The sequence below is a fragment of the Acanthaster planci genome, linkage group LG07, assembly GCF_054643075.1.
Source record: "Acanthaster planci isolate LZ-2023a linkage group LG07, COTS_SCS, whole genome shotgun sequence".
NCBI classification, from domain to species: Eukaryota; Metazoa; Echinodermata; class Asteroidea; order Valvatida; family Acanthasteridae; genus Acanthaster; species Acanthaster planci.
In genome coordinates, this window is record NC_141783.1 from 15,302,254 (window position 1) to 15,318,091 (window position 15,838).

The window sequence follows — 15,838 nt, forward strand, 5'->3', positions numbered from 1 at the left end:
TTCAGTTTTCATGTTTTATTCCTGAAATGTAAGCATAATAAACCATATTTACATTTTTTTACAAATGACTTTCTTCAAAGACTGTCCCGAGTTCCAAATAAAATGTTCTTGTGTTTCCTGGCACCCAGGACCAAAGAAATATCACCAGTGGAGATTTAAGCCGGAAAACTCGAAGGCTGTGAGAATAATCTTTATTCCATAATACTGTTCGAGGCTCGCCTAAAATTATAAGTCCACAAGATATATTTACAAACATAATCAGTTAAGGGTTTGATATACAATGTACATGTACGTGTATGTATATAAAAGATATTTATAAGATGCACAGTTTTAGCTTGATACATGTACAATATTCAGTTGCTTCGAACTTTTGAAATATAATGAGGGCAGCTGTTTTTCAGCGAGAAAAACAGCACAAAATCTAAGCCCTCAAATCACCCAAGAAATACGGGGCTCATCTCGGACCTTTAAGGGGGAAACTCGTATTAGGCCTATGCTGAGCTTTTTTGTTGTTTACGAAGTACACAGGATCCGGGGTGACGCGCAGATCAATGAGATCTGCGGATCGATTCTCAAACAGAAAATTGGATCTTCTCGAAAGAAAAGCCCAGCTTACCCTGTCACCAATCCGATCCCAAGGCAGGTAAATGTCTCGGTAATAAAATCGAGGTCACCCCCATCTAGGCCTACTGTATGCACAGCACCCATTGTGCGTGGGGAATTCAGAAAGTGCCTGGCTCGCAAATATTGACGGAAAGTGTCGAAGGCTGCATATATTTTTTCAAAGAGACGGATTGTGTTTGCTAGTGGGCTCAAACCCCGGGGAGTAAACAAACACAGTCTTTACTAACAGTTATAACAACCTTGAACACAAATATTCTGACTACAACTGCACAGGACATCGTGAAAACTTAAAAAGAAACCTGATAAAACGTCAAAAAAACGTGCGTAAGATTTTGTCTGTTCGTCTTCACATAGAGCTAGCACGGACGATGTTTCTGAGCAGCAGATGTGTAGCTGTGACATCATGTCATGCGAGTTGCAAAACTGCATTACATGATGGACGGACAAATGAACTTTACAAGCCTTGGGCGAACTAAAGCAAGAACGGCGAAGAGTGCGATACCCAGTACAGATGACACACGCGAAAGTGTATCCTAATTCGGAATCTGCTTGGAAAGTACTTTTTATAGCTGGAATAATCTGTCAAACAGTGTAAGCTGATAACATGGAGCTATATGATGCGGATACAAAGCTTGTAGTTCAGGGAAAAAACCGCGATCTATCTTGCGATAAAGACAATTATTCTTGGAAACAGTCCCCAGTTCAGTATTGAAAAGTCGGTTGGGAAAATCCAGGGTGGAAAATTTTTCCATTAACATGTCTGAATTGAGAAATCAATATTTCTCGCTTAATCAACTGAGGATCTATACGTAATACCAACGGGACAACCAGTGACACTTTATCAGCAAGGTACTTGATAAAAATTTGACTTCAAAAGCAAACACAAATATAATAAAGTTCTTTCAGAAAAATAAGTCAATACTGTAAAGTCTCTGCAAAATAAAATTCAAACTTCCAGTTTCAGCATTCAACAAAAAAAGTTCACGATGGCAAGAGAAGCTTACTGTCTAGCCTGTACCCTCCTCCTGCATCTTCTCCTCTCGCTCAGAGTGTCCAGCAATTTGCACTGCTCCAAGTCGTGGATGATGTCCCGCTGCCACTCGCAGCACTTGACGAACATGCTCTCCGAGGCGTTGCTCAGGGCGCACTTCTCCACGCGGCGCATCAGGTCCTTGTAGACTGTCTTGCCGTGCACCTCCGGCCCGTGGAACTTCATCTTGCGCCGGTGGACCACGTTGGGCCGCTTCTGGACCTGCAGCAGGTCCAAGTTGCAGAAGAGGCCGTTCTGGGCTACCTGCCGGCCCAGCTTGCAGCACCGCCTCGTCGTCTTGGCGCGGGGGTTAGGCGCCACCTCGTCCGCCCGCACAACCTGGTCGAAGATCTGATGCTCTAATTCTTCCAGGACTTGGGCGGTGTCTTCTGCGGTGGGAGCCTCCGTCTGATCGTTTTCCTCATCTTGCACCGGGACCTCTTCAGGCCCGTCAGGGATAACCGTTTCCTCAAGTTGTACTTCTTCGAGAAAAAAAACAAACAAACAAATACATCCAAATTAAATAACAATTAAAACACACACAAGCATTGTTCTAAAATTCTTGTCACTGAGACAAGCAAAGTGTCAGAGGTTGATTCAGATGTAAAGTTGTAACTTTCAAGGCAAAATTCCTCACCCGCACAAACTGCAGCAAGGAGCGCCAAAAACAAGAGCACGAGATGCGACTGCATTTTTACCACTCAGTTATCTTTGCCAAGAAGTGTCGTTTTCGAATAAGTCGAGCTGTCTATGAACTTGTTTCGTCACAACAGATTCGACACAGACTTCGTTCCGCCTTGGTCTCGATGGTCAGGCTATTGCTGAAGGTGCTTGGCTCCAAGTTTTTATAGCGCTCTCTCAAAGCCCACAATAGTGAGATCCCAGGTACCTACTTGTTTACCACCTATCAACACAAGGGCCTTTTGTATGAGGCCAACGAAGTGTTTACAATACAACGCAAAAACGCAGAAGTTCTCTCCTGCGACAACCAGTGCCCGGACAGGCTTAATTAAATGTCGACCAATCATCGAACCCGAGATGTAGAGAAGGTAAACCCGGTGACATGCAGGCAGGTGTCATTCAAAATCACGTGGTTTCGTGGGGTGTGCTTCTACACCGTACGACCGTTTTATGTCTGCAAGTATTTATCCACACTGCCGGGTTAAAAACTATAGCAATATTGTGCAGGATGCTCTGTTTGTCTTCTGGAAACAAAGGTTTGATCACAGGCGTTAACTGTAAAATGTTACACTTTCTATGCTAAACCAAGGGTGTCTTGGTTTTTGTTTAGTTTTGTTGAAGTTTGTTTTTGTTTTGTTTTATGCACCAGCAGTAGCTTGTTGCGTTCTCACTAAATTTTCAAGTGGGATATCAACAGTCAATATTTTTAAATTCATTCACCTGCGCGTATGTTTACCGTTGGGGAACAGCAAGTGAACGCCGAAGACTCTCCCGGTTGGGAACGCCACGTTATGCTGACCGTGGTAAAAATTAATAATACACGATGTGAAACAGCAGTTTTGTCCCGGTCTGTCATGTTTTGTTTATCAACAACCAAGCGTAAACTGTAGAGGCAGACATGACAGCATGAACCAGGCACGCGGTGGGTAGAACCACATGGCATAACATTGTGTCATGGGTTACAATAGAGAACATTCCTACATTTAGACGTAATTTGCACAGTATTTCGCGTGTGTAAGTTTCTTAAAAGCGATGAGCACCTCGATCGCTGCCTGGTAAAATAAAGACGGTATTCACATCAAGGTATTTCTTAGAAGTTGATGCCAGAAGTTGGCTGAAAATAGTAGATAGTGTATACTGTATAGAGGGCTATTTCTGGCGGTGAAAATATTATAATTCATCCAATTAAAACACAACTGCATATCAAAAGAAGTAAACAGGAAATCAATTCCTGCACACGTGGAAGACATTTATTTCAAAGTACACTTTTGTGAAGTTTTGCAGATGTAGTTTAACGTGGTAAGACTGAGCTGAGGCGTCGTTTTGAATAGAAATGTGAGTAAACATGGGTTGGGGAGACTTATCAGGTTGCCAAAAGCAACACGAATACTAACCAGAATTAACCATCTTGAATGATATATTGCTTATCATTTACCTGATGTATATCAAAGGCACAAATGCGATAAAAACGCAGGTTATGGCTAAAAAAAGGTTTCAGCTTTGGCTTTGAAATCAGTGCCTGCCGACCTATGACAGGAGATACCGAATACATACCTGATAAAACTATCTTTTGTAACACATCCATAACGAGAGCAACCCCCTAGGCATCATTCTAACTCTCTCATATATTTTTCAGATAATAGATTAGTTCGATTAGCCTACAGTGGGCATCCCTGACCTGGGGATGGTCGTGTATGCTGTTTGTTACAGTTTATAACTCCATCACAAGGTGACATAAGGGGCTTGCGCAATGACAAGAGGCGTTGGCTTCACTGGTGACCTGAAACTCGCCATTGAGCGAGTTTTACGACGCAGCTCGAACACACATAAGCACCGTGTGCATTCTGTCACGATGTCAGGTATATTGGAAACCTTCCAACCGCAGATTTTCGGCTCATCAATTTTACTTGGGCCCACGCGTTTCCCATGTCATGGACAATTTGGCGGGAAAGAGCCCACTGAAAGAAAATGAATCACACAGACAAATGGGCATCGGCCGACATGTACAACAAGTTTTGTAAAAGAATGCAGCGAAGTGTGTAGGAAAGAACAAGACCTGTTCTTGGCAAGTGCGTACAACTTTTTACGTTGCTTGGGTGAGAAAATCACACCCCAAAATCAACACAATCAAAACACCTACTCAGTATCGGTGAAGGCGCAAATAGTACCATATGAATAAAATGGAAGTTTACGGATCGCCGCAGAAAAAAATACTTGTATAGCTAACCGCAAACTTACCGTGACTTGACCATTCATTCAGTCAAGGATGAACCTCTATAAACTTGGCACAGGTGTGAATCACAGCGAGACTTGTGAGCCCGTAGATGATTTGAATATAATAGCAAAGAAGATAATAGGAACTGCACAGCAGTCAATTTATGGTACGAACTCTTGGCAACAACACGAATAGGAAACCAAACATTCATACAACTGTGACTGTAAACAAAACTTTTGCTTTTAGGGGAGGGGCTTGGGGAATATATATCCTTCTAAATCTCCGATACTGCAGGTTGATTAAAACCCCTTGCCTTTTCAAGCACAAAATTCTGAGCAACACATGCCTTCAATGTACAATCCTTTCCCCCCCCCCATGAGGATTCTCAGAATCGCATTTAATTGATGTTTCACTTCCAGACGGTTTCCTCATGCATACATCCGGAACTGTGCCAACAGAACCAAAGGAAGAAGGAAATCCCTCGACATTTTCGCAGCAATCACCGCAAGAACCGACGATCTGCAGGGCTAAAATGCCAATCGGATGCGGTCGAGTTTCGGAGTGAACGCCGCACGTGCACCATCCTTTCAGGAATTCCTGGCAATGTGCCCGAGTTTTTCAAGAATGACATGGCCCCTGTACTTAAACACACGCCGCACACTGTTCGTATTGACAAGATACTTTTAATAAATCCTCTTTTATCTGGTCGGCGGGCCGTTGATCATGTGGCGATGAAATATTCGTCCCAAAGCGCGACGCAATCTAAAAGAAAAAGACACAGAGAACGTTCTCCTTCACTAGTAAATGGAACGTTTCCATATTCACGAGAAATTTCTGAACTCGTGCAGGTGATTCGGGGATTTTTTTAGATTTTTTTCCGGTTATGCAGGGGTTATATCCAAGAGATGTACAAAACAAGTAATAAATGCTTCACATTTGTGCATTGCAAAGAAGAATATCACTCGGTGACAAACAGAATGTTCCATTCCACGAGGCGAAGCTCAGTAGAATGGAACATTCCATCTCTCATCCCACAAAATTATTTTTAAGACTCCATACAAAATTTATGGGGTAAAAGAAATGTACGGGAACAAAAAATATTTGAAAATATTTGGATTCCAGTCACGATGGGCTGCTCTATACATAACATATTACGCGCAATAATTATGTTGGAATTATGGACACTGTGTGATGGCATAGAGGATGTACCTGAAGCCATTCCGTAAACATTAATACTGGTAAAAAAAAAACCAAAGTTAATTTGCTAACGAGCTCATGCCTGGAAATTTGCTCGCCGTGTCATATGAAAAGGGCAACAACGAACAGCCAGGGTCCGCTACAAAGCTGCCCCATCACTGACCCCGTCAACTTACAGGGACGAGTCAGCACAGAACAGCCACGTTGAACCATAGTTGAACATTAATTAATTAACAGCGCAATGGTTAAAACAGCGCACGTGTATGGCCGGCACAGTGGCCGCAAGTGGTGCATTTCGGTGAAAACATCGGCCGGTTTTCACGCAGTGTACCGGTTTCAACCAGCTGGGTTCGTAACGTTTCAATGGGCATGGTGATTGACGCGGTATGGTAAACTCATTTATTATGATTTTCTGCTCGCCGAAACCGACAACAGATTATCGGTGCGTCACATGCACAGGCCCGATCGGCTCCAAAGACCCCATTGCCACGTGTACCAAGTCACCTGGATTCGAGCTTGACCTGGAAATCATGCATGTTATGGAACATGCAGATCACCACAAGTTCACAACAGAGGGAGATGGGGACCAACTGTGTGCAGTTGATGGCTGTCATTTTGCGAGAGAAATGTGGAGCTTTGGGTTATGTCGAAGTGCACCGCATACGGGGGCGTATGATAATCCACAGGATGGCGGGGAATTAGACAGATGACCTTAGGACAAATCGCTTTAAAACACCAAGCATTAATTCTGGTTTAATTTGGAATCCACGACGGCTAACCATCTATTTATGCTCCGTCCTATAACCAGTCATACCGTGGTCGAGTTATTGTGACATGACACAAATTTCTCCATAAGATAACTTCAAAGGACACGGGAATATTTCGAATGAAAGCTTGCTGGGCTTTGTCGCTGCCTGAAAAATCCCGCAATCAGCCCAGAAAAAAATGTGATGGGGGACAACGCATACTGATGTATTTCCAGCACAGAGTCTTCAAAATGCCTTTTTTTTGTCACGGCACACGACGACGACGAACTTTTATTTCCTAACGAAGTCTTGAAACATGAAGGGACGCAATACCTAGCAGGAGGCCCCCAAAACACCAGATCATGTGTCAACGTTAAATCACATAGCATTCTCACTGCAGGGGAATGATGTTGACCTTTCTGAAACTACGTGGTTCCACATTACACAATCAACAGCTGGCAAGGTAATGATGTAGGCTTGGATTACATTCAACGGCATTACAAGATGTTAGCGGCTCATGAATGTTTGCTCGAGTGAAATTAGATACAGAAGCACTGGAAAGCCCTGTGCAAGGACACACCTGTTCCATCGTGCTTTTTCATTCAATGGCAAAATGTGATGTCTTCCTTAACAAAACAAAAAAAGCCTGTCCTTGACAACTTTCTCTGACAATTTACTTTTACCTATCAAAAAAAAAAAAAATTGAACTGAATCCAACAATCCAACTTTATCTCTCCCGCCTTGTAATCATATCATATGTAATAGCGGCTGTGGACCTTTATCATGATGCTGCCATGTTTGTCCTGTTCCCCTCAGACCCACTGGCAATAGTATTACAACTTCACACATTGATAAAAAGATAACAGATTAATTTTCCTTCCAGCCACAGTTTGGTTACATTGCTTTGAATGGCAGAAAAGCAAGATGGCTGCCCCATGATAGTGGGTGTCATTAAAATAGGGAAGTCTTTCAATAATGACATTGTCGAGACAACAACAGGGGCTGGATAAAAATCTGTTGTCGCTTTTTACAGCCCTCGCGTTGTGGGTCCCTCACCATCTTGAGAATGAAAGGGTGTTGTCGAGTGCAGGCGGGCATATGCGAGTAACCAAATGTTACGTAACGGAACTATACGCGCGCACACAACTGGAAAGTAAAATCCGTTGGATTTTCTGGAAAGGGTTTACTGTTCAGCACACAAACAGCAAAACCCACCTGCGTATCCACACAAACAGCCAGTAAAACTAGTCCCTGTCCAAGTTTGGCAATGTGCCAATAAGGGGAGTCACTCCGGCAAACTTTGGCACCAGATTCCGCTTAGAGATTTATTAAAATGGCCGAGCAAAAACCATTGCGCGAGGTTATTTACCACACGATGCATAATGTGTACTGCAGATCCCTCTCTGTTGGGTCTTTTTTTGTGTGTTGTAGGAATCTTGGGAATTCCTTTCAGATTTTCAGGGGAATGCAGCAAGTATAAAGTAGGGTTTATAGAATATGCATCGTGGAGGGGGGGGGTAACGTTGCCACAGATCGTGCTGGGTATACAATTTCCACGCAACTAAAATTAGCCTCGAAACAATCAAATACACTGTGTAAGGAACCTTCGGGCAGAATATACACTTTCCCAACAGTTTAGCGTACATGAACGAAAAAAAATTCCAACTTCCCTCTGGGAATTGCCTGCAGTCTTTCGTGCAACGTGAACCTTTGAGGTGTGGAAAGTGCGGAAGTTGTTTACGATGTCAAGCGAGCTATTTTCATGGCTTTTCAAGCCGAGAACACAAGGAATGTTATGCTAAGCTATTGATTCTAAATACAATTAATTGGCAACAAGCCAGTGAAGTCACAGAGGAACGTTTTAGATTGGTCTTATGACAGTAAGAGCAGCAAACCCAAAATTTTGGGCCAGATATGTTAGGAAGAAAAAGCAAATAGGTGTGAATGGGGGGAGGCCGGGAGGGTAACCATTATAGCAAAGGAATTCGATACAAGAATCAGATTCCGAATATTGTATAACAGTTGGGATTTCCAGAATACAGATTGTGAATATTGGTGTAGCATAGCACGGCCCCAATCAAAACAAAAATGAACTCATGGAATCAAAAAAGTAGGTCAGGGCACGTTTCAAACATAAATGATAAACATAGTAAACAGAGTGGTGAATGAGGTCTTGCTTGAGGCTATCGTTTCTCGAGGGATGGTTTAGCGACTGGACCTTTTGTGAAACTGTAGAATTCCATGATGTGAACATTATTAACAAGAACGTCCTGTGGTGGTGGGGGAAGTGAAGTTCTGCACGTAGGCCAGCCATGGAGCCAAACTTTTTCGGCAAGGTCTCAGTTGGTATACAATGTACTTTCAATTAGTTAATTACTTATGGTGCACTTTGGTCAAACAGCGGGAAAGCAAAAACGTCAACCCCCCCCCCAAGGAAAAGTTTATTAACCCTTGAAACGAACTCTGTGAAAAAAAAACACATGGTATGCCGTGAACTGATGATTGTAAACAGATTTTCCAAGGGGCTTTTTTGATACCTGAAAACGCGGGCCCCTGATGGCAAGAATCGGTGCTTGACGTCACGAGTATACCCCCAAGGTCAAACGTGTTTAGGTTGGGATTCCGTAGGGGCTTATCGTGAGAAAGTCTTGCTTCTTTTATGGCCGTTTCTTATATTCACCCCCCCTTTTTAACAAAGGGAAATCTCTGGAAGAATGATGTTCTTGTCGATTGACATGTGTGTACAATGAACGCACAGATTTCACGGACCGGAATAACCTCCTTGTTTGCTTCTTCGGGAAGTGAATAGAATAGTTGCCTAACCCTCATAGGATATTTGGACTCAGGAGCCGGGGGCGGATGAAACGAGATAAGCCCAGGATTTCTCGCCTTACTGCCCACTGTCAATCATTACAAGAGGCCAAATTTTGCAGCGAAGATGGATTTTGTCTTTCAGTGAAGATTCACGCTATTTAGTACACTTCCATTAAATGAGGATATTTTTAATTTGTTAGTGATTTCATGGAGGAAAGTTTTAGCATATAAAGTAACGTCGTTGAATTGTAATTGTTTTATTGCACCATTTTCAATTTGAAAACCAATACAGAAATATCAACAGATTACTTAACACAAAGATGAAAATTACTGTAGGAACACGAAAATGTATTTCAGTGCACTGTCTTTCTGCTATATGCATTTTTTAATTGTCGGATATTTTGCAAGTGGCTCTTGGGGGTTGCAGGGCGGGAAATTCGCGGACGCCTGAATTGATCTCCTAGTATTTGGCTTCAGCAACTAATGGAGGTCATTTTGCGGTTTACGGGCGCGTGTCGAACGCAAAACTAAGTCAAAGTAACGTTTTAACCGGGTACATCAAAGCGCCATTATCAAGGGTGGCACGCTTGCGGCTTTAGCCACAATAACGTGCTAGACTTAAACTAGTCTCCCCTTATGTCAACAACAGGTGAAATAAAGCCATTCATCCAATTACCGACAGTTCAGCATGTCATTATACGACAAATTGGTCGTATATCATCGTCCACATTGCCTCGACTAAGGTCATCCTGAACATTTTTTTAAATATAGCCCCCAAAACACTGCACTATGGAAAGGTTCAAGACCATGCAACGCGTGGACACAAATAATTATTAATAAATAAAATGGCTGACTACTGGTTGGCCATGATGCAAACATGGACAGCAAAGACGGCTCAGAAAGCGCCTCCGCTGTAAACAGAGATGCTTAATCCGTAGCATTTAGGGATTTTATGCCGAGCAAGGAGAGGCGTGCAAAGATTAGCGCATACAGCACAATTCCGATGATGGCATGCCACTTTTTGTTACTCCCTTTTGCCATTTGTGGACTACAAGAATTGGTCCGGGGATTGAGCCTTTAAGCAAGGACCTCATTTTCTAAGAAGGAATTATCCAAATAGTCACAGAATACCAAAGAGGCTCACGCCACTGTTTTGGTTGTCAGGTACTGCAACTATCAAATTTGCAGGACTTAGAGAGATGACTTACAAGTTACATTTGAAAGTTTAGGTACAACTACTGTACATGTACACTTGGACTGTTAGAAAAAGTATCAAATTATAATTTTCTGGGTTATCTACTGGGGAGTCATTCGCTCGCTGTTGCTTATTGATCACAACATATGCTTTATTTCATTTGCATGTAAATATATGTTTAGTACGTAAATAAAGGACATATTCTTCATGATTAGATGCAGATACAGAACAACAGCGAGGAATGGGTCAGGTTCTTAAAATGGCACCTTATTTCTTGTTGTCAAAATGACTGCAAAGAAATACTCTGAACACCTGTAAAGGCTCAGCTCCTGAAAAAAAATGCACTGCAGGGATATTGGTAAAAAATGTAAAGGAGGTGGACTCCCCCCCCCCAGCTCTTTTAGGGTTAAAATATTTTTCTCCAAATGGCACATCAGCTACACACTTGTGTGCCGGCCAATTTGTGAAAACTCAAAATTATTCTAAAACAAACCAATGTTGGCCGTGAGCGCACACACCGAGTACTAGCTACGGGTTCTCAAGAAGTTCCAACACACAACACTTGTATTTCTGGTTATGAAACCAGTGACAAATTGAACATTTGAGTCAGACGACCTTAAGAGAAGTTCTCCACCTGCAACAGCTCATGCTTTCATGATTTTATCTATTTACCTAAACAGGTGTTGAACTGCACATTGGCTTCAGTGGGCTCTACTTCCATATCATGAACTGTAGAAGTGCAGATGACAGTTTCTTACCTTTTCTCTTCCCAGGCATCCACTAGTTTTGATATCTGTGCCCCTGGATTGACTGTTAAAGATGAAAAAAGAACAGCGTAAAATCAAAGAGTGATGCACAACGGTAAGCCACACGTTTTAAATGCTGCAACATCTGTTCCAGGCAGTCAGATCTACTTGGAACTCATATATCTCAGAGTGGGATGCTTCTAGTGACAGTTAACACAGAAAACAAAAGATCTACTCTTCCTGTAGTCATTCCTCAGCAGCTGTTACTCCAACCAAGTCAAGTGCAATTGCAATATCACTGCAGTAAGCACAGTTTTCTCTTTTTTTCTAATCACAGCACTCTAAGAACAGCAGAATTTATTGTTCAAAGGCTTTAAAAATCGTGTGCATGTCAACGAGCAGCATATGTAGATGTGCCAACCCTTCAGATGCTCATTTCTTTCATAACACTGCACAATCCTGGTCATAAGTTCACATTCAAAAAATCTGCATTCTAACTATTTCGAAATATTAAACTTGTGTATGCAAAGAAAAGTTTTTGTTACAGGTAAGGACTGTTGATATGCAAGGTAAACAGGGTCCGTAGGGCCTGGGTGGGCCCTACGTCCTGATGCAATGATTTTGTCCATCGGTACCGAGAGACTTGAATCAAGTCTGACTATTTGTTTAGGATTAAATCACAGAGATGAGTGGAAACAGGGAGTCCCTGAGTGATGGACTGAGTTTAAGACCCTGGGAAAAATATTGGCAAGTTGCCAGCCAGGTAAAGAGAGAGGTGGGGACTGGTAAACGCGGCCCCCAGAAAGGCTCAGCTGGAGTGGTGGTTTTGTTGATTGAAGAAGTTTGAGGAAAACCAGGACAGAAAGAGGTGAAGAGGTGAAGCTCCCACTCAAGAAGGAGGCAGAAGGGTTTTTAAGGGAAGATGTCACTCCCTTACAAGGACGGCACTCCAAGTCACTCCAAAAGATGGTAACAACTGGAGATAACAATAGGGTATGGCAAGGTCATTAGAAAGGTAGGGTCCACAAAAATTTTTAAATCTTTTATTTGAGGAATGGACCTAGTGAAATGGTAGCTGACTGAAGGAGGGGAACATGCAGGAAAGGGGAACGTGGTCACATGGTATAACCTGGCCATATTCTCTCTCTCAACAAGAGTTTTGTGCAACAAAACAGCCACTGCTAAAGGTAGCTGCAAATAAGCTAAAAATGCGATAGTGGTTTCCCTGGTTTGCTGAATACGTGACTCATGCCTTGACAACTTTTTTCCTGTGCTTCAATTGGATTTTCCAAAGTTGCCAAGACAATGTTACCTTGCATGTGAGTGGTCATGGTAATGTGGCCACACACTGTGAACTGGCATACACCGTGTAAAAGACCAGATGACAACTTGTGAACCCCCCCTCCCAAAAAAGTCGACCGTCTGAACACCAGAACCTTCACTGTCTCTGTGGAGGACTTTAGATGAGTGAACGGGAGACGTGACACATTCTTTGGAGAATCAGCAAGAAGACTTCTGAAGCTTAATGGTGACACAGAAAAAAAAAACGGGTATGGTAAGTTTATGTATCACTTGTTACACTTGAAAAATGCCAGTCAGTCTGGCACAGGCCTGCTTAAGAACATATGGTTGAATAGTCCAATGTGAAGGGAAACAACGGGAAAAAAACACAGCTCACCCCTCACTTAGTTTCCCAAAAAATGTAGGCATTGTATTGGCTATTAGAATGACTACAGATTGGGTTGTCAAATCCTGTGGTTTTTTTAATGTCAGACTGACATTGGTTACCAATTTCTATGTGAAAAGGGGGGGGGGCTTCATGACCGTTTCTTTTCAAGAAGAAGAATTGGAGAGTTTGCTTTTTGCAAACATCAATCTTGCATGATCCTGTCAAGGCCATCCTGGCATACTCCATCATTCCACAAGGGGATTTGTACAATGTTCGCATGCAATGTGTGCAATGCATATTCTTATACTCGCATTTTGCACGAGTGCACCGACAAATGGCACCAGGTTTGCTTCAAGTTTTGGGGATCAACAACGAACCCAAACCAGTGCCTGCTTCTTGATTTTTAGGAGACTAAAAGGTTTAGAGCCAGCTGGCTATGACGTTTACTTGAAGTGTAGCTACAATGAATTTTTCTTTGACACAATTTTTCTGCATTATTGTACTCTTCTTCAATGTATGAAAATGCTTTTACACTCTTATTTTGATAAATACATTGGAAAGTGTATGCTTTGATTAAAAGTATTCATGCTTTCCCAGACAACTGAGGGCGCTGTTGCCGTGAAGTCATCTAGGGAAGACATGGTTCAGTCAAATCCTGCATTTACCATCTGAAAACATTTCTGAGATGGGGACTGATGCTTTCTTATTGCTATGCACATAAACAACAAAGAACCAGCAAAGAGGAGAAAACCGAGTCCAGGAAAATCTACAAAAAAGCAGGACTTTTTTGTGTACAAACCAATGTAACATTGAGGCTTCTTCCTGAGATGACATCACATTTTTGCTCATGAATATGAAATACTCATTAGCATAAGACCAGAAGGTGTTAACAAACCCTTTGAAAAAGTGAAACAAAAGTTGACAATCAGGTTAACTGAGGCACAGAGGTGCATTTTGGAGGTTTGTATTAAAAACAATGGTTGGAGTTACCCTTTAATTTGAGTCTTCATTTCCCAAAAGTTTGAAGTGCAAAGGCTATGCATTGCAGCACATTGTCCATAACACTGCGGGGAAGTTCAGGAAAAAACTTCAGGCCATTTTAGGATTGCCTATGATTTCATACAACTTGGAGAAGAAACTTAACAGTTCCCACTAAAAGAAATTCACAAATGGCAATCAAGACATTTTTGCCAGGGCTGCAACCTGCATCATTGAAATATGCCACCGTTTTATGTGGATATTGCTCTCGTGCTGCATTTCCTAATTTGTTCATAACATTTCTGACTTAAACATATTGAACGACGAACGTTCACATTCCCAGGACGGTGAGTCTATGACATATTTCAATAATCTAAGTCCCACTGCATCAACATACTTCCCACGCAGTACAGTTTGCATCAAACTCTTTTGTTATGGACTATAGATCACTAGGCCCCTAGAAGATCTTACTGCCACCTGTTGACATTTCCAGGGTTCCCTGCAGAAACCTGAAAAAAAATATTGTGACAAAGGTGGACAAAGTAAACCTTGTCAACTGCAGATGCCTCTCCAAAAATATCAACAGGACCTTTGCCCCAAAAAACAACTTTGTGTAGGGAAAACTGGAAAATATATCTATAACCAAGCTAAACAGAGTTATTTGACTTTACAAATAATGAAACATACTTTACTCAGAAGGGGGAAGAGACGGGGAACAAGGAACAATGGAAGAAAAAAGAAAAAACAGAGCCAAGAAGGGGCCTCAGATTAACAAGGACTGTGCATGGAAAACCAAGGAGGAGGGGGCAGCATTTAGTGTCCTGAGTGTCTTGAGAAGAACAGGGCAGTCCCAAGGCCAGACAGAACCTGGAAGAACTGCCCCAAACAATCAGGAAATTGATCCTTGGCTAGACATTCTGTCAACATCGGGACAAAAAAGTTCAGACATGAGCAAACAAAAACTAATTTGGAAACGGACCCATTTTACAATGGATGGGGTGACCCTTTCAAGAAATGGGGGCAGACTCTCACCCATAAACAAAGTGAAAGTTTGCAAGACTTTATTGAACGTGAATCTTTCACTGGGCTTTTCCTTAGACGTTCAATCGACTCAGTTGAAGGTAAACCCACGGTAACACGTAGTTTCAAAACAAAACAGAAGGTGATTTATTTCCAAGGGGGGGGGGACAAATGAGGAAAAACATACAGAACAAGGGTGGGGGAACATTTCATAATAAATTCTGTACACAACATCCTAAAATAAATCATTAGGCACTAAACAGAATTCACTACGACTGATTGCTTCAACGATGATTCCAAAGAAAATGGATTTATTCTGTGTACCAAGCTATGTATACATGTCGCTTTCTCAAGAGGTTCAAATGAAATTAACTAAGGGAACTTCATCCATGAGGCCGTCTAGCTCCGAGTGTCCCACATAGAAGCAACAAAGGGCAAACTGCAGAGTACTTCCGTGCTCACAGGAGTAGAATTGGGTCACATTCCTAAACTCTCTCAAATGTGCACTTTTTCTTTGATGGATCCAATGCGAAAGGGGGAGGCAATCGTCACATCCACACACAGCATTTGTTGATTTCAGTTCACCGTTTCAACTCCCAGGGTCTGGGCTCCGCCCCCCCCCCCAATGTGCATGTAATCCCTATCCACAATCCTTGTCCCTGTTTGTTGTATGTTGGCATTAATGCAAACACTCATCGCCAAATGTTCCATGTCCTGATATGCAAATATCATTCAAGTCACTCCTTCTCTGTGGTGGGTGAGCATGACATTGACTGATGAGGACACATCATTCAACAATAGAGATTTGGTGAGGTAGGGGAAAAGTCACGCACCCAACTGACTTGCTGTCACTTTGATAAATTCTATGGACTTCTTTTTCCTTTTCACAGACCAAAGTACTCAAGGGACCACACGCTCTGCAC

At 42.3% G+C, this 15,838-nt stretch overlaps 1 protein-coding gene across 4 annotated transcripts in view; it reads right to left on the minus strand.

Moving 5' to 3' along the window:
- Window positions 1–15,838, minus strand: part of LOC110980216 (uncharacterized) — a 26,143-nt gene continuing 10,305 nt past the window's right edge. Inside the window, exons 2-3 of one of the 4 annotated variants that reach the window (XM_022236669.2) lie at window positions 11,261–11,312; window positions 1–2,133 (exon numbers count right to left, since the gene is read on the minus strand). In XM_022236669.2, coding sequence (XP_022092361.1) covers window positions 1,625–2,133; window positions 11,261–11,279 — 528 coding nt within the window. In that variant the 5' untranslated portion in view covers window positions 11,280–11,312 and the 3' untranslated portion in view covers window positions 1–1,624. Of the gene's footprint in view, window positions 2,137–2,291; window positions 2,608–11,260; window positions 11,313–15,838 lie in introns of those variants that run through there. The other 3 variants (XM_022236668.2, XM_022236666.2, XM_022236667.2) reach the window with 3 other exon arrangements.